A 17,393-nucleotide genomic window follows, 5' to 3' on the forward strand; every position below is an offset into this window, starting at 1 on the left:
GACCTACCAAGACAGGGGGTCCCACAGTGCCAAGCCCCCGACTTGGCGGCAACAGTGATCAGCCGCTTGTGGCGGTCTCCCGTGTCAGGGGAGGCTGCCTCCTGCACCTGGCGGCGCTCAAGGGGGTTGGTTGGTGGGCGGGACCAGGCCACACCCTGCCCTAGGGACCCCACTGCTGCCCGCACAGGAGGAGGCACGGGCCATGGCGAGCCCTGCCCTCTGCACCTTACAGCGTGCCCAGGGCCCGCCTCTGCAGCCCCATGTGCTCCCTTCGGTCCACCTCGCCTCCTGCTGGACCGTCACATCCTCCTCCCTGGTCTCCCAGCTCCCGTCCTGCCCCCAGAGTCTGTGCCCCACGCCTGGCCAGGGGGAGCTGTGAACACCGAGTCAAGCCACGTCCCCACCTGCCGGAACCTCCCCATGGCTCTCTCTCACTCAGGTGGAAGCCAGAGTCCTCCCCATGGCCCATGAGGCCCCACACCGTCGGCCTCCGCTCTGCACTCTGACCACATCCAGCGTGTTCCCGCCTCAGGACATTTGTACTGGCTGTTCCTGCTGCCTGAGTGCTCTTCCTCCAGTTGCCCGTGTGGCCCCTGTGCCCTACCCCCTGAGGTCCCTGCTCGAGTGTCCCCCTCTCAATGAGGCCCTCCTTGACCCCTTCATGGGAAATTCCGACTCCCCCTCCACTCTCCTGATTCTGCCATATTTCTCTCCGCAGCCTACCATCTGACTTGCCTTATTTTCAGATATGTGTCATTTACTTCCTGTCCCCTTGCCCCCAGAATGTGAGCTCCGTAGGCAGGGCTGTTGGGGCTCTTCTGGGCCTGGGCCTGGGGGCGATCAGCCCTCAGCGGACGGCCATGACTGGCTGGGTGGCTGGGTGGCTGGGTGTGATGGGTCCTTTGTGGGCAGATAGGGGTTTGCTGGGGCTGGGCTGGGACACGTGTCAGCCCCAGAGCCGGGGGGCTGGGGCCGCATGCCTGCGGCATCCTTGGAGGAAGGTGGCTCAGAGCGGGAGGCCTGCAGGGAGCCTTGGAGGGGGCGTGGGGGCCGTGCAGTGGGCAGCAAGAACTGGGCGGAGGTGGGGGGTGATGTGGGGCGGCCAGTGGGCCACAAGGAGCCTGCCCTGGGCCGGAAGGCAAGCCGGACTCTCCCTCCGTCGGCAGAACACAGCCCAGGGAGGTATGGGGTAAACTGAGGCAGGGACAGGGTTTCCTGGAGCTGGTAGGTAAAGATCCTGGCTGAAGGGTGAGTGGGAGCCAAGTGCGGGCTGGGATGGGAGCACCTCTCAGCCCCTCTCCTGCTTTCTGCTTTCGGGTTTCATTCCGGGGACGGGAAGGGACAGCTGTGCCAGCCACGTCCTCTGCTCCAGCCCGGCCCCGGGTTCTGGCGGAGTCAGTTCCCTCCACTGTCCACCTCAGGGGAGCAGCTCGATGGAGAGCTGGCGAGGGCAGGCGAGGAAGAGTTACGCACACACACATGCATGTGCGTACACACACGCACGGCTTTGTCACACAGGTGGGTCTCGTCATCCCCCTGGGCTGATTTCCTTGGGGAGGGGCGGGGGGGACCATTTTCTTCTCCGGAAAGGTCAGAGGGTGGAGCCGGTCGGGGCAGGGCCTGGAGAATTTGAGGCTTCTGCTGGGGCAGGCGGGAGACTGCCCGTCCCACGTGCCCGATGGTTCAGAGGCTGGCTCTTGAACGGAGGTGGACATTTGAGAGCGGGGCACACAATGTGCCTGCATTTGGGCTCAAACACTGGGCTTCCGAGGCGGCCATGCCCGGGCCGGTGGCTGTGGGCTGCCCTCCTCCGCTCCCTCTCCTGGGGTTGCTGGCTCTCCGCCGCCTCAGGGTTCCAGCTGTTTCTCTGCCAGTTTCACACATCCTGCCCGGGCAGTCTGGGCGTCTGAGCAGGGGTGTAGCGTGGCGGGTACACGTGCATCCGTTCCCTCACCAAATGTTCCTTTGGGGCCTGCTCCAGGCCCGACAGTGTCGTGGGCCCTGGGGGACAGGGGAGCAAGAGGGAGGCCAGGCCCTGCCAGTGGAGCTGACGTTCTCGCGGGAGAGGCGGACAACACACAATGTATGTGGGAAGTGCAGTGAGGGAAAAGAAAGCAAGGAAAGCGGCATCGAGGGTGACAGGGCGGGAGCTGGGACGTTTGAGCACAGACGTGGGTGAGAGAAGGAGGGAGCCACGTGCAGATCAGTGAGAAGAGAGTTCCACCAAGCAGAGCAGGTAGCCGGTGCAGAGGCCCTGAGGTGGGCACGTGCCGAGGGTTTGGAGAACAGCGAGGAGGCCCATGTGACTGGGGCAGAGTGAGTGAGGGGTGTGCCAGAGCGGAGGAGGGCAGAGAGGCGGCGGGCAGCCCGGGCGGCCTCTCGGGGCCCCGGGGAGGAGTCTTGGGCTGGCCTTGGCTTGGTGTGGGGGCCAGCACGGGGCTCCAGGATGTCGACTCTGGAGTGGATCCATCCGTCTTCCAGGCCCAGTGCTGCTTGGTGACCTTGGTGAGAGGTGTCGCCTCTCTGAGCCTCAGTTTCCACATCTGCACAATGGGGATGAGAACAGCGGCTCTGCTGGGGTCACAGGGCTCAGGGAGCCGGGCGTTGGCATCTGTACAGGCTTGCCACTCCCCTTGTGCTGCCTCCTGCTACCCCTGAGGGGCCGGGACAGGTCAGATGGGAGGTTGGCACCCTCACCACCAGGGCGTGGACAGGGGTGGAGAGGGCAGGAGGAAGGGACAAGGCCAGGACCAGCCTTGGAGATGCTGCTGCTGCTGCTGATTCTTAATAATAATGACGAAAACAGTAGCATCGCCGCAGCGCACCAGGGCAGGACAGTCAGGGAAGAGGCTGGACTTTGGTCTCCGCCTGCCCAGGTTCAAATCCTGGGGGCCCTGGACAAGGGGTTCCCCTGTCTGGGCCTCGGTCTCCCCATCTGTGAATTGGGGTGATGAGCGTACTGTCTCCCAGCTTAGTTGTGAGGATGGACTGGGGTTCGACACCGAGGGCCCCGAGCAGGGCCCGCCCACGGGGATCTCTGAGGATGCGGCTGCTGTTGATTCCAAGGGCTGGTCGGCCCGGGCTCTGGGTCAGTCAGGCCTGGGGTCTCGTGTCCACCCTGCTACCACACCTGTGTGACCTGGGCGAGCGGACTGCCCTCTCTATGCCTCGTTTTCCTTATCTGTAACACGAGCCTCATAACGGCCCTTCCTCCTGGGACAGGTGTGCCGATTAAGCTAGGGGCCCTGCGGGGATGCTTGGATGGGAGGAGCACACAGTAGGTGCTTCGTGCGTTTAGGACTTACCGGGCACCTCCTTGCTGCATGCTGTTACCTCGTGGCCTGGCTGCCAGTACTGTGCTCTCTGTGACTCCTGAGAAGTCTAGGACTCAGGGGCTGTCATCGCCCGCTGAACAGGAGGGAACTGAGGCACAGGGCGGCTAGCTGCTGGTCCCCCGCCACGCAGCAAACTCCTAAGGCGGGCTGGCTCGCTCCACTTCACGGGTGCAGGAAACAAGGTGGCACAGGGCGGCACAGCAGGGCCAGGGTTTGGGGCCCAGGCCCGCTGAGTCCTGAGTTGCAGAGCTTGCCTGGGAACCCACCCCCGGCTCTGGGGCAGGCCCCTCCCTTCATGGAGCAGCTCTGTCCCTCCCCTTTTGGGAGTCCCTGGGGTCCGGGCTGGGTGGGAAGGGAAGGCCCGGTGGGGGAGCCGGCAGTGCCGGGAGCTGCCAGGGTGGGGCTCCCGCCTGGTCATTATAAACATGGTCAGTTCCTCTGTTTGTCCTGCCCTCTGTGTGGTGCGCCCAGAGGGAAGGGGTGGCCCCAGGCAGATATCCGGAGGTGTGCTCCCCACCCCCTTCCTCTGCAGGGTCCCACGTGCCTGGGCCTGGGGGCTGGCTTCAGGGTGCAGAGGTCCTTGGGGGATTATGGGCTGTCCTATCTTCCAGGCGCCCCTGCCTTCCCCATCTTGATCCTGAGTGCCTCCTCCCTGGGGTCTGCCCCTCCCTCTGCTGGCTTTACAGAAGGGTCACATGGCTAATCCCAGCCTGCAGAGGCCAGCTGACTCGGTGCCCCCAGGCTGCCGGCTGGGGTGGAGGCTGGGCAGGGCAGAGAGGGAGAGAGGCTGGGCCTGGGGCTGGACGGGGGCACGTCCGGGAGCCAGTGAAGGTGATAGGACAGGGGTGAAGATCTGGGGTGGGCATCAGGGAAGTGGGGGGAGGGTCGGGGGCAGGGACAAGGCTGGGAGCTGGCACTGGAAAGACAGGGCTGAGGGCAGAGAAGCCTCAAGAGAGAGAACAGGGTAGGTCAGGGCCACGCCGAAGTCTGGGAGGGCGGGATGGACAGTGTTCAGGGGGCTGGGGTGGGGCAGAGACATCGAGGGGGCTCCTGGCTTGGTTGGGGTCAGAGAAGGGGCTGAGGCAGAGGAAAGGGGCCCTGTCCTGGCCAGGCTGTCCCACCCCCCTATCCAGGCAGCAGGGAGCCTGGAGCAAACAGGGAAGCTGGGCCGCTGGAGGAGCCCTGGCCAGACCTGGCTCTGGCCACCTGCTGGCTGGGAGGCCTGGACCAGTTGAAACAGGTTGGCTGCTGGGTCCCCACCCACCTCCCACTGGGTTCCCGCGCCAAACCGGTTCTCCTGGATCACTGCCCACCATGATCCTCCCTCTGGGCGGATGGTCCTCCCTCTGGTCTCCGCTCCCACAGAGAAGGAGCTGGGAGGAGAACCAGGGGCTGGAGAGGCAGGAGGCCATGTTGCGGACATGCCTGTGAGTGTCCTCACGAGGTCACAGACTTAGTGAGCTCGGGCCACCCCTGTGCCGGGTGCTGGGGAGCCAGCCATGAAGCAGACAGAACCCCCACCGGTGCATCTCCCCTGGTCCTTTGGGCCTCAGCTCACACGGCCCCTCTTCTGGGAAGCCTTGCCTTGTCCCCTCTCTGCCATCCCCCCAGGCTGGGTCTGCCCTCCCTGACCCCAGCCTTGACCACTCTGGGCTGACAGAGGCTGCCTGGGTCACGGCTGTGTCCCCAGCATCAGCTAGCACAGGGCTGGGCACCAAAGGGTGAGTTATTACTGAATCAATGAATGAATGAACGAGCAAACGAACAAATGAATGAACAACTTGGCAAATGACATTTTCTTCCCATTTTGCAGATGAGTAACCCGAAGCCCCAAGAGGAGACGTCACCTGCCCAAGGGCATTTCTAGCACAGCCAGCATCAAATCAGGTGTGTGGGACTCCAGGGCCTGTGTGTGGGACAGGGGACAGGACCTGGGCCCTCCCACTCAGACCCTGCTTGCGGTAATCCCAATCGTCAGAATGGCAAATGGTTGATCCAAGGCACACGGAGGTTAAGTCACTTCCCCAAAGTCACACGTGATAAGTGGCAGAGAGAGATTTGCGCTCTGGCCCTCTGGCTCCCCTCCCATCCCTACTCTGGGCTCCCTGGGGTCACCACTGCCCTCGTGTCCCCCCTCCGGCCCCCTTGGTTTTTGGACCTGGTGTCGTTGAGCACGTGCACTGTGCCTGGCGCTGTTCGGAGTGCCCGACTGGAGGCTACAGACCCCAGACACGCGGACTGTGCTCTGTGAGTGCCTGTTCTGAAGCGGGTCCTTCCGCCCTGGGGGAGCTTGGTGAGGAACGTCCCGCTCTGGCCTCAGCCTCTGCGTGTAAAGTGGACTGTCGCCGTGAGGCCGCCTGGGCCATGCGTAGGCCAGGGGCTCAGTGACCGTTGGCTGCGCAGGTGGCCGAGCGGATCTGATGCTCCTAGCCCAGTGTCCAGGCTGGGCAGGCGGTGCTGACTGTGGCCCGGCCTTCCATCCCTGAGCACACACGGGGTGCCAGGCACTGTGCTGGGCAGGCCGTGGGAGAGGGGGAACTGGGCGGACGCGACCTGCCCCGCGCTCTTTCCAGTGATGGGGGTGCAGGTGCTGAGCTAGTGAACACGAGCACGAGCGGCAGAATTTCCAGAAGTAAGCATGCCGTGAAGTGATGTGATGGAAGGACAGTGGGACGTGGGGGCCCTTTTCCGTGGGGTGGTCAGGAAAGGATTCACCACGACTCTGAGACCTACAGGAGGGAAGGAGGGAGCATGTGTGGATACTAGGGAAGCGTTCCTCACAGAGGAAACAGCCAGTGCAAAGACCCTGAGGTTTGAAAGGCAGTGTGAGCGAGGGGAGATGGAGCAGAGAGATGATGGCGGCAGGTCATGTGGGGTGGCACGGGGAAGGCTTGGCTTTTCCCCCAGTGAGATGGAGCCACAGGAGGGCTCTGAGCAGGGGACGGTGTGACCTACTCAGGTGTTCACAGGGTCCCTCGGGCTGCACATGGGGGACAGACTGGAGGGGTGGGGGCAGGGAGAGCGGGGAGGAGAGGAGCTCGGACCCAACCAGGGCAGGGCCAGAGGAGCGGGTGCGATGGGCAGATCGGTGAGCGGCACCTCCCGCAGGCCTGCCGGAGGAACCGAGTCTGCGCCCTCGGGTGCCCCGAGCCTCGGAGCCATGTTTGGGAAGAAGAAGAAGCGGGTGGAGATCTCGGCGCCGTCCAACTTCGAGCACCGCGTGCACACGGGCTTCGACCAGCACGAGCAGAAGTTCACGGGGCTGCCCCGCCAGTGGCAGAGCCTCATCGAGGAGTCGGCCCGCCGGCCCAAGCCCCTCGTCGACCCTGGCTGCATCACCTCCATCCAGCCCGGGGCCCCCAAGGTATGGCAGTGCCCACCCCGGCAGGGGCCCCAGCACTTCACCGCACACTTGACCCCGACCTCCAGACAGACACACCCACCCCCACCAGGGGCCCCAGCCCTTCACCCTACACTTGACCCTGACTTCCAGACAGACACGCCCAACCCTGCACCCTAACCCTCGCCCCTGGCACTTGCCTTCCATCCCCCAGCACACGGATCCTCTCCCCTGGCCTCGACGCTGACCCCCGGGCCCGAGGAGCCCACACTTCCCTCAGCCCCTCCCACAGCCCCCACAGCCTCAGAGTTGAGCGCCTCTCCTGTAGCCTCACCCCCTGAGCTCTGTGTTCCTGTCCCCAGTGCCACAGACTTGTCCTCGGGCCTCACAGAGCTCCTGTTGCAGGGAGAGGGGCAGCCCCATTCCTAGGTGGTGACCGCCCCAAGTGGGCAGGCTGGGCCAGGGGAGTCCAGAGGGGCGCCTGACCCAGCCTTGGGAGCCACTGAGCCCCGAGGGCCGAGGAGGAGGAGGAAGAGGAGGCAGATGGGGGCGGGCAGGGCTTTTAGTGGAGGAAATAGCCTGTCGAAGCGCTGGGGGTTTTGGGGTTTGGGGTTGTTTTTTCCTGCCATCTTGAGCAAAAGGGCAGAGCTGAGATTTGCCTCGAGGTCTTTTTCCAAGGCCGCTGCTCTCACCCCCTCTCCCAGCCCCATGGTCCAAGCACTCGGGCCTGCGGGGAGGCTGGCCTGGTGGCAGGGCTGAGGCCACGCCCGGCCTGGGAAGCCAGCCCGGAGCCGGGACTTTATCCCAAGGGCAGCGGGAACCCGGAAGGGCCGTGGGCCAGGGGAGCTGGCCAGGGTTGTTCCGAGGGGTGGGGACAGCTGTGCGGCCGTGGGCTCAGTGCCCGGGGGCAGGCCCACGGCTGACTCATCCTTTCCCAGCCCGGGCCTGGCGGCAGGAGGCCCAGGGTCAGCGAGTGTAGATGCTCTGCCCCCAGGCTCTCAGTCTGGCAGCCGCTGGGGTGCTGCAGTGTCCACGCACCGTGCTTCTGAGTGTTTGAATTCTTTCCCATTCTTTGCCACCACTTAAAAAGCAAGACTTCACATCCAGGTCTTTCTGGCTTCTCCTGACGAATGGGCTGGAGCCGAGTGGCAGCAGCCTTGCCAGCAGGGCCCTGGCTCTCCTGCCCGCAGGCCCCACCCGGCCCACCTCAGCTCCATGCGCTGCCTGGCCCCGTGGCTGCCTTGTGCTGGCTGTGCCCTCACTGGGGCTCCTCTTAAAATCTAGCCCCCACTCGGCCTCGCAGCTGTGAGCCCTCACTGGGGCTGTGTCCACCAGGGGGAGGGGCCACCTTGTCTTTTTTTTTGCTGAGGAAGATTCGCCCTAAGCTAACACCTGTGCCAGTCTCCCTCTATTTTGTACATGACCCGCCACAGCACGGCCACCTACGAGTGGTGTAGGTCCCGGCCCGGGAACTGAACCCAGGCCACCGAAGTGGAGCGTGCTGAACTTAACCACTGGACCACAGGGCTGGCCAGGGCCACCTTGTCTTAATTCACACAAAGGTGCCCCACAGGCTAGCGCTGTCCTGGGGCCCCAGGCTGCCCTTGGCTGGGAATCTGCCCAGTCCTCCCAGGCTGTCCCCCACCCCTTGGGGACTCCTCGACCTCTTCTTCAGCACCAGCGTCGGACCGGGGCCTCCCTTCTTCACTGGGTGTCTGGGCAGGGCCGGGCTCCAGGCTGGCAGCCGAGGCCCCAGAGAGGCAGGGCCAGGGCAGCCCCTGGGCACTGCGGTCTATAGCCGGGTTTTGCAGGATCCAGTTTTCTGCACATTCAAGACACTTCTGACTTCAGGATGTGCGGCGGCCGGGGCCCGGGCCCCTGCGTGCCTGCGATGGATAGCAGAGGGATGGGGACGGGGCGCCTCCTTGGCTCCTGCAGCCTCTGCCCAGCCCGCCTCACTCGCTCCCTGGTTCAGCGCATGTTTTTATTGAGCCCCTTCTGCGTACCAGACACTGCTCTAGGTGCTGAGATTCTAGCAGAGCAGAAGCGGACAGGGAGAAGGAATGGCTGCCCCCGCGAACATCCACGGGGAGCGGGCGGTGGATGGCTGCACGCAGGCTTTGTGTCAGCCGCTTTTAAGAGCTCTAAGAAAAAGAAAGCAGGGAGAGGGTAGGCATGTCGGGGCGGCATCTTAGACGGCGTTGGTCCGCAGAGGCCTCTTCCGAGAAGCTGTTTCCAGCAGAGACCTGAAGGAGGAAAGGGAGGAGCCGTGGGCACACTTGGGGGGAGGTGTTCCAGGCAGAGCAAACAGCCCGTGCAAAGGCCCTGACGTGAGAGCATGCCTGGTGTTTGAGGAGCAGCGAGGAGGCCTGTGTGCCTGGAGCTGAGTAGGGGACAGGGGGCACCCTGGAGGCTGTGACTACAGTTCTTGAGGGAAGAGATGGCCATGACCTGGGTCAGGGTGGTGGCCATGGTGGATGAGGACTGAGTGGATTTGGGACACTTTATGCGGGCATTTGCATTGGCCGTCCCCGCTCCTGGGCCCTCCTGCCCTCTCCTTTGGGGCCAGTCCTGTCTGACTCTCCCTGGACCCCGCCCTTGGCCTCTGGGGGAACAGAGAGTGGTCTGGGGGTTAACAACCCTGGCAGGCTGCAGAGGGCGTGTGCCAAGCTGTGCCCTGGCCCCAGCATCCTGTAATTTGCGGTTCTCCGGGGCTGATTATGGGGTGGCGTGGCCTCTGCCTTCCTCCCCCTCCACCCCACAGGGCAGGGACCTCCCCCAGCCTGGAGAGCAGGAGAGAGCCAGGGAGGTGCTCCTCAGGGGGGCAACCAGCCCGGGGGGGTGACAGCCTGACTGACAGGAGGGATCTCCTTCAGCTCCTCTCCTTCGATGGACGTCTGGGTGCTGGGGGAGGGGCTGCAGGGGCCCCCTGGTGCCGCCTCCCGCCCCCATCATCACCCCATGGCATTTCTTCATTCCGTCTCTGTCTTGTCTCTGTGTGTGCTGTGTTGTCCTGTCCTTGTGTGTTGGATCCACGTCCTGTGTCCCCCTCCTTGCCCGGCCCCCGCCCTGCCATTGCCCCGGACCCCAGACCATCGTGCGGGGCAGCAAAGGCGCCAAGGATGGGGCCCTCACCCTGCTGCTTGATGAGTTCGAGAACATGTCGGTGACCCGCTCCAACTCCCTGCGGAGAGACAGCCCGCCGCCGCCCACCCGGGCCCGCCAGCAGAACGGGATGCCCGTGGAGCAGGCCACCACAGCCGGAGGGGGCCCGGAGAGAGCGGGCCACGGCCGGGTGGCTGGGCGCAGCGAGGGGGGTGGCGGCAGTGGCGACAGGCGGCGGGCGGGGCCGGAGAAGAGGCCCAAGTCTTCCAGGGAGGGCTCAGGGGCGCCCCAGGAGTCTTCCCGGGACAAACGCCCCCTCTCCGGGCCCGACGTCAGCGCCCCCCAGCCTGCCGGTCTGGCCAGTGGGGCGAAAGTGGCAGCTGGCCGGCCCTTTAACACGTACCCGAGGGCTGACACGGACCACCCATCCCGGGGCACCCAGGTAACCCATCCCCCTGCCCCAGGAGCCCCCATCGTCCCCGGGCCCAGAGCTTTCCCAGGGTGGCCCACCTTCCAGCTCCAACCCGTGTGCAGCCCACTGTCTGTCTCCATCCTGACCACCATGTGTCTGTCCCTCAGCCGGGGCCCCTGTCTTGCTCTGGGAGCAAAGCTGGCCCCCGGCCCCTCTGCTGACAGCCGCCTCTCTTTTCTGTTTCAGGGGGACCCTCACAACCTGGCCCCCAATGGGCCCTCAGCGGGGAGCCTGGCTGTCCCCCAGTCCTCTTCCCGGCCTCCCGCCCGAGCCCGCGGCCCCCCCAGCCCTGGGGTGCTGGGCCCCCACGCCTCCGAGCCCCAGCTGGCCCCCGCGGCCCGCACCCTCGCGGCCCCTGCCGCCGCCCCCGGCCCCCCCGGCCCCCGCTCGCCTCAGCGGGAACCCCAGCGAGTATCCCACGAGCAGTTCCGGGCTGCCCTGCAGCTGGTGGTGGACCCTGGGGACCCTCGCTCCTACCTGGACAACTTCATCAAGATCGGCGAGGGCTCCACGGGCATCGTGTGCATTGCTACCGTGCGCAGCTCGGGCCGGCTGGTGGCCGTCAAGAAGATGGACCTGCGCAAGCAGCAGAGGCGCGAGCTGCTCTTCAATGAGGTGGGCCTCGTGCCCCCGTCTCCACCTCGCCCTCCTCCCCGAATTCCCGCCAGGGCGCCTGGTGGGGTGGGGCTGGGTGCCGGCCCATCCTTTCTCTCGCTCCTCGCCCTCCCCGGGCTGTCTCTTCCATAACGACAGCTCCCATGGTCTCTGTCCGGCCCGGGCCCCTCACACAGCCATCAAGTCCCGAACTGTCCCCCTAAACCTGCTCCGTCTGGTCCCTTCTCAGAGAGGCCCCAGCCTGCCAGCCCCGAGCAGCCCCACCCTCGCCTCCCCTCCTGGGCGCCCCCCATTCCCCACACGCAGGCCTGCCCTGCCCCCTCATTGACCCTGGGGTGCCCCCTGGTGCCCTCAGGATAAAGGCCTGGGCCCTGTGCCGGGCAGTGGAGATAGGGCCCCATCCAGGCCCCTTGTCCTGTCCTGCCTCGGGCTTGGCGCTTGGTGGCCTCTCTGGGGGGCCCTGGTACAGAGGCAGCCTCTGGCTCCTCCCCAGAGCGCCTGGTGTCAGGAGCAGCCCCAGACTCTGATGCTGGAGTCCCAGAGGACCCAGCCTGGACTTGTCTGAGCTCCCCATCTCTTGGCACTCCTCGGCTGTGCCCCATAAGCTGTCCCCGTCCCCAGATGACAGTGCTCCAGTGGTGCCATGAGCTTCTGGTTAACGTGGCCCCAGGTGTCAGAGCCTCGTGGTCCCCACCTCCTCCGGGCTGGGCCTTGCTGGGCCCCCTGGGTTCTAACCCCAGCGGATGCCTGCTTGTCCTTCTGATCCTAGCCTTGTGCTTACACGCCCTCCTCCTACCCCGTCCCAGCACCAGCCTGGCCGTCAGGGCTGCGCACTCAGCTCAGGACTGGTCAGAAGTCAGGATGAGAGATGTGTGCACAGGGGTGGGGGCACCCAGCATGCCAGCCTCAGGCCTCAGGTTGCCTCTGAGGTCTGTGGGCTTTGGCAATGGGGAGGGCAGTCCAGGGTGACCCCGAGGAGCAGGGGTGCCAGGGGGAACCGGGCCTGCAGTGTGGCGGGGCCTGAGCCCGGGCCCGAGGGGGTGGCAGGGTGCAGCTGGCGGCCCCCTCCAGCGCGTTGACCTGGCCCCCGCGCGCAGGTGGTGATCATGCGGGACTACCAGCACGAGAACGTGGTGGAGATGTACAACAGCTACCTGGTGGGCGACGAGCTCTGGGTGGTGATGGAGTTCCTGGAGGGAGGCGCCCTCACCGACATCGTCACCCACACCAGGTACTACCGGGCAGCGGGACTGCGGCGGGCACCCGGCCTGCTGTCTCCCCAGGGGGTACCTGGTCCGCTCTCCCATGACAAGGCTCATCCCCTCCAGGCCCCTTGGGGTGGGGCCATGTCTCAGAGCCAGCAGGGCCTTGTCCTCTCGGGTCCCCAGGGCAGGGCCTTGTCCTCTCGGGTCCCCAGGGCAGGGCCTTGTCCCCTCACGTCACCGCGGCAGTGTTGTGCTCCCCTCAGACCCCGGGGCGGGGCCCTGACTGCCCCAGTTCCTCACCCCCACCCCTGCAGGATGAACGAGGAGCAGATCGCCGCCGTGTGCCTGGCCGTGCTGCAGGCCTTGTCTGTGCTCCACGCCCAGGGCGTCATCCACCGGGACATCAAGAGCGACTCCATTCTGCTGACCCACGACGGCCGGGTGAGGAGCGGGCTGGGTCGGGCTCCCCTCCGCTGTCAGGTGGGCCGTAACCACAGTCCAGCACCTTGAGGAGCAGTGAGGTTACCGCCCTCAGGCAGCAGCCCCGGGCCAGGGGCCAGGTCGGCGGGGTCTCTGTCCTGTGATCATTAGGGGCTCGGGCTGGCCGGGGCTCTGCCCTCAGCACCACACGCTGGGAGCTGGAGTCTAGCCCTGGGCCCAGAGGGGGCGGCCGGCCACAGCTCTGGGCCACATGCGTCTCCCTCCACTGAGAACCTGTTCTAGCTGAGCACCCAGGGTGGGCTGTGGACCTCAGTCCTGTCTCCCATCTTCTGGACTGAAGTTCTGAATCTGAGGTCCGTGGATGGGGCTCCCCGTGCCCGGAACCTGCATTTATGTTCCAAGAGTGGCCCTGATTTTCAGTGGGGGGAGCCGTGCCTTTCACTAATTCTTGGTGGTGGTTTGCCTGCCATGCCCCAGGCTGGCTAAGCCGGTCAGCAGGGTGGGGCTCTGTCACATTGGGAATCTCAGCCGGGGTCCCTGAGCACCTGGAGATGTCCTCAGATATGTTTGGGGGCCATCTGTGAGCCTTGTCTGCTCACCATGTGGGATGCTTCCTGGGGGCAGGAAGATCCATAGATACCTCAAGAGTCTGAAAGGGGCCCACGGTTCCAGAAACTCTGGAAACCCTTGGTTCTGTGGACATGGCTGTTGCAGAGGCAGGCTGCGTCCCCTCCACCCCTCAGGCAGGCTGTGTCCCCTCCGCGCCTCTGCCAGGCTGCGTCCCATCCACCCCTCGGGCCGGGCCACGTCCCTCTCATTCGTGTCAACTGTGGATGTGGACTTTGGGAGCCCGCCTGGTCTCAGCCCCTGCCCAGCCTTTGGGACCTGTGGGACGCAGGCCACTGCCCCTGAGCCCAGTGCGGAGGAAGGCAGCTGGAGTGATTGAGGAGGTGACACACCCGAGGGTCCCCTGCCGGGAGACGGCAGAGCTGCCCAGGGGTCTGGCTCTGACCTCTGGGCTGCACGGTGGAGACGCAGCGGTCCGCAGCCAGGGGCTTGCATAAGTGGCCACCTCTGCTCACCTTCCCCGCCAGCACCTCTGACCCCACGGCCTGCCCTGCTCCAGGTGAAGCTGTCAGACTTCGGGTTCTGTGCCCAGGTGAGCAAGGAGGTGCCACGGAGAAAGTCACTGGTCGGCACGCCCTACTGGATGGCCCCGGAGCTCATCTCCCGCCTTCCCTACGGGCCAGAGGTGAGCCAACGGCGGCCCAGTTGCCACGCTGTCAGCACCGGTTTACGCGGCGACAGTCCAGAACAGCTGAGTGCTGGGGACGAGGCGGGCGCAGTCTAGGAATGGGTCGCTGGGGACGGTTTTGTGGGAGAGGCAGGCATGCGTGCACGCGTGCATTCCTGATGGGGGACTAGTTCAGAGCCAGGCCCAGTGCTTGGCCACGGGAACCGAATGCTGAACAGCAGTGGCCACGGCCCTGCCTGACAGCCTGGTACGGGGGCCACAGGCTGGCAGGCTCCTGGCTGGTGTGGTCTGAAGATGCTCTTGGAAGCATTCTCAAAAGAGAGCCCTCACATAAAAGTCTGAATTTCCATTTTCTGTCGGGAAACCAAGAGATCCGGCACCGTGGAGGCCAGATTCCCACACGTGAGCAACCAACAAGCACCGAGGGGCCACCCTGCTTTAGAAAGGGCAGGGGCACCTTCGTCTTGGCCACACTCCTCACTCCTCCCTATTACCTGCACCAACCTGCTTCAGTCACTGCCACGACCTGCCTGGCCCTGAGACCTCTGAGCTGTGGCCTGTGGCCCCAAGGATTTCTTCACAGTCACTCAACAAGACTTGACCCAGTGACTGGCCATGAGAAAGGCATCCTGGGAACCGTATTGTAGGACCTCAGGCTGGAGTGGGTCACTCTGGGAGAGGAGGCTGGTGTGATTCTGGGGGGATGTCTCCATCAGGAGGCCTGTAAGCGACAAAACCAGCTTAAACAAACTTCTCAAAATGTGAAAGCTCTGGGTCCCTAGAACCATGACGTTTGGGGGTGACAGGCTTCAGGCTGGCTAGCTGGCTGTGCACTCTGTCCCTCCCAGCTCTGGTTTTCTCAGCAATCTTCGCTCAGCCAGGCCCTCCCCTCGTGGGAGCAGAGATGGCCCGGCCACTCTGGGACATGTCTCCCTGTCCTTGAGTGCCACCGTTTTCCTAGATATTTTGGTTAAGGTCCCAGGGTCGACTGTGATTGGCTTTGCTTGAGTCATGTGGCTGCTCCTGAGCCAATGACTGCATCCTGACTCTGCTGATGGGGACCTGGTCACGGACCCAGCAGATGCACCGTGGACAGACAGTGAGGGAGGGGGTCCCTCAGGGGAAGCCAGGGGTGGTTCGCAGAAGGGGCTGGAAGCTGGGTGGGCAGGCCCTTCCGCAGGCTCCCTGGGCGAGGAGGGCATGGGGCTAATGGGCTGGCATCCGAGAGAGCGTTCTTGCCCCAGGAACTCCGGGAGCTAGGAGGCGAAGGCCAAACTGGGGGCTGTCCCTCTGTGGGCTCCCCCATCACTGGCCTGCCCCTGTCCCCACTGCAGGTGGACATCTGGTCTCTGGGGGTGATGGTGATTGAGATGGTGGACGGGGAGCCCCCCTACTTCAACGAGCCACCCCTCAAAGCCATGAAGATGATTCGGGACAACCTGCCGCCCCGACTGAAGAACCTGCACAAGGTGGGCCCCTTGGGCAGGTGTGAGGGGGACAGTGCACCAGCAGGCGGGGGCTGGGCACCGGGCAGCCTCCCACCTGGCAGAGTAGCTGGGCTGCTGGTGGCCCTGGGCTGGTGCTTCCTGTGCACTGGGTCCGTGTGTGTATGTCATCCCCCCTCTCCCCCACCCCCGGCCTCAAGTGTCTGTGCAAGCGCAGACCCACTGTGTGTTCATCATCCTGCGGAGCTTTGCTTGGGCTGGCCTGCTGGGCGCACGGCCAGGGCCCGGGGACAGCCTTCCTGGGGCGGAATCACCGGGTGAGAAGGGGGTGCCTCTAGGCCCAGCTGCCGCCGGCTCCTTGCCAGACCTGGAAACTGGGGTGGCACTGAGCCCTTGGGCCCAAGCTTTAGCCGCCTGGGACCTCTTTGCTCGTCCCTGGGCCTTCGGTGACGTCAGCCTGTTTGACAGAGGAAGAAAGGGGGCCCACGGCGAGTGAGCAGAGGAGCTGGCACTCACGCCAGAGCCGGGACCTCTCCTCTGACCCTGTCCCCGCCACCTCCACAGGTGTCGCCATCTCTGAAGGGCTTCCTGGACCGCCTGCTGGTGCGCGACCCCGCGCAGCGGGCCACGGCAGCCGAGCTGCTGAAGCACCCGTTCCTGGCCAAAGCGGGCCCGCCCGCCAGCATCGTGCCACTCATGCGCCAGAACCGCACCAGATGAGGCCGGCGCCCCGGCCTGAACCAAAGAGCCCCTGCGGGCCCCTGCCCCGCCGGAGGCCAGTGGGGGCACCGTCCTCCAGCCTGGGAGACACTCCATGCGCCGCCCTCCTGCCAGGGGGATGTGCCAGACCCTACTACTGAACTCCAGTTTGGATTTTGTGACCTTTCAAAAAACACAGGGACTCGTGGGAGCAGTGAGGCTCCCAGGACCCCCCACCCTGGGGACAGGCCCTCCCTGTTTCCTGTCCCCAGGAAGGCTGGGCGGCCCTCCCATCACTGGAAGTCTGCAGTGGGAGCCGCTGGGGGTGCAGAGAACACTATGAAAGAGGTGTGTGTGCCTGCACGCTGTGTGTGTGTGTGTGTGTGTGCGTGCGCGCGTGCCCACGTGTGGAAGGCCCAGCTCCTCTGTCCTGCGGCCTGCGTGGGCCTCTCTGAGACCTTGCCTGACATACAGCCCCTCCCCCTGAGCCGGTGCGGGGGTCGATCATGAATGTCTGAAGTGTGGCCTTCTCCCCCCCGCATCCCCCCCTGCGGCTGGCTGGGGAGGCAGGAGTTGGGGCTTCCCGCCCACCCCAGCCTCCGCGGAAAACGACTACTGCACCTGGACAGCCTCTTTTCTAGAAGTCTATTTATATTGTCATTTTATAACACTAGCCCCCGCCCCCACCTGGGGACAGATGGTCCCTGTCCTGCGGGGTGGCACCGGGACCAAACCACTGCTCGAAGAATCAGGTTCCTGCACCCCCCCTCCCACCCCGGTGCAGCCCCGCCTCCCCGCCCTCAAGTTAGTTTTACAATTAAAACATTTTCTTGTTTCGTGTGGTGTGTGTGGAGGCCCTCCGTGTCCAGGCCGTCTCGGGGTGAGGCTCGGGGAAGGGGTCTGGGGTGGGGGAGCCTGGCCCCCCAGGATCCCAGCCCAGCTTCCGGCAAGGGCCGCGTCTGTGGGCGATGGGGAGCTCCAGGTGAAAGCAGGCAAGGATGCTCCCCACCCCATCCGGACACAACTGACGCACCCCAAGGCCAGGACGGGGCCGGTGCACCAGAGTCCGTGTGCCGTGGGGACCAGTTTGCCAAATCTGCAGTTTGCTGGAAACACGCTTTAAAGGATATTTGTCTTGAGCATTTTCAGTGGGTAGGAACTGACCATTGGTGAGATGATGTTAGTAAACTGGCCATTCGGCAAACTGGTCAGCGGGCAGGTGGGCTTTCAGGAGGCCGGCTGAGGCCGATGGACCTGGAGCTGCCATTGGCCGAGTCCTTCCCTCCAGGCCAAGGCCTGGGGGGCTGAGCCTGGCCCCCCACGAGGAATCTGGTGGACATCGGGGTGATAGCACTGCTTCTGCCTTCTCGGCCCTGACCGCCCAGGCCAGTGTGGCGCGTCTTCCCCAGCGCCTGAAAGGGGTCGGGGGCCACAGCAGCCTCGGGGGCAGGTGGGAGGGCAAGGAGTGCAGCCCCCCTCGA

The 17,393-nt window shown here is 64.9% G+C and overlaps 1 protein-coding gene across 9 annotated transcripts in view; it reads left to right on the plus strand.

Annotated features, from left to right (window-relative positions):
- Positions 1-16,748, plus strand: part of PAK4 (p21 (RAC1) activated kinase 4) — a 48,871-nt gene extending 32,123 nt beyond the window's left edge. For 4 of the 9 annotated variants that reach the window (XM_023649698.2, XM_023649695.2, XM_070222940.1 and 1 more), the window contains exons 2-10: positions 5,149-5,222; positions 6,444-6,699; positions 9,767-10,222; positions 10,439-10,867; positions 11,965-12,098; positions 12,387-12,513; positions 13,640-13,765; positions 15,103-15,237; positions 15,778-16,748. In XM_023649698.2, the coding sequence (XP_023505466.1) occupies positions 6,496-6,699; positions 9,767-10,222; positions 10,439-10,867; positions 11,965-12,098; positions 12,387-12,513; positions 13,640-13,765; positions 15,103-15,237; positions 15,778-15,933 (1,767 nt within the window). In that variant the 5' untranslated portion in view covers positions 5,149-5,222; positions 6,444-6,495 and the 3' untranslated portion in view covers positions 15,934-16,748. Of the gene's footprint in view, positions 1-3,777; positions 4,576-4,815; positions 5,057-5,148; positions 5,223-6,443; positions 6,700-9,766; positions 10,223-10,438; positions 10,868-11,964; positions 12,099-12,386; positions 12,514-13,639; positions 13,766-15,102; positions 15,238-15,777 lie in introns of those variants that run through there. The other 5 variants (XM_023649700.2, XM_070222941.1, XM_070222939.1 and 2 more) reach the window with 4 other exon arrangements.
- The last annotated feature ends 645 nt before the right edge of the window (positions 16,749-17,393 follow it).

Source organism: Equus caballus, chromosome 10, assembly GCF_041296265.1.
Source record: "Equus caballus isolate H_3958 breed thoroughbred chromosome 10, TB-T2T, whole genome shotgun sequence".
Lineage (NCBI taxonomy): Eukaryota > Metazoa > Chordata > Mammalia > Perissodactyla > Equidae > Equus > Equus caballus.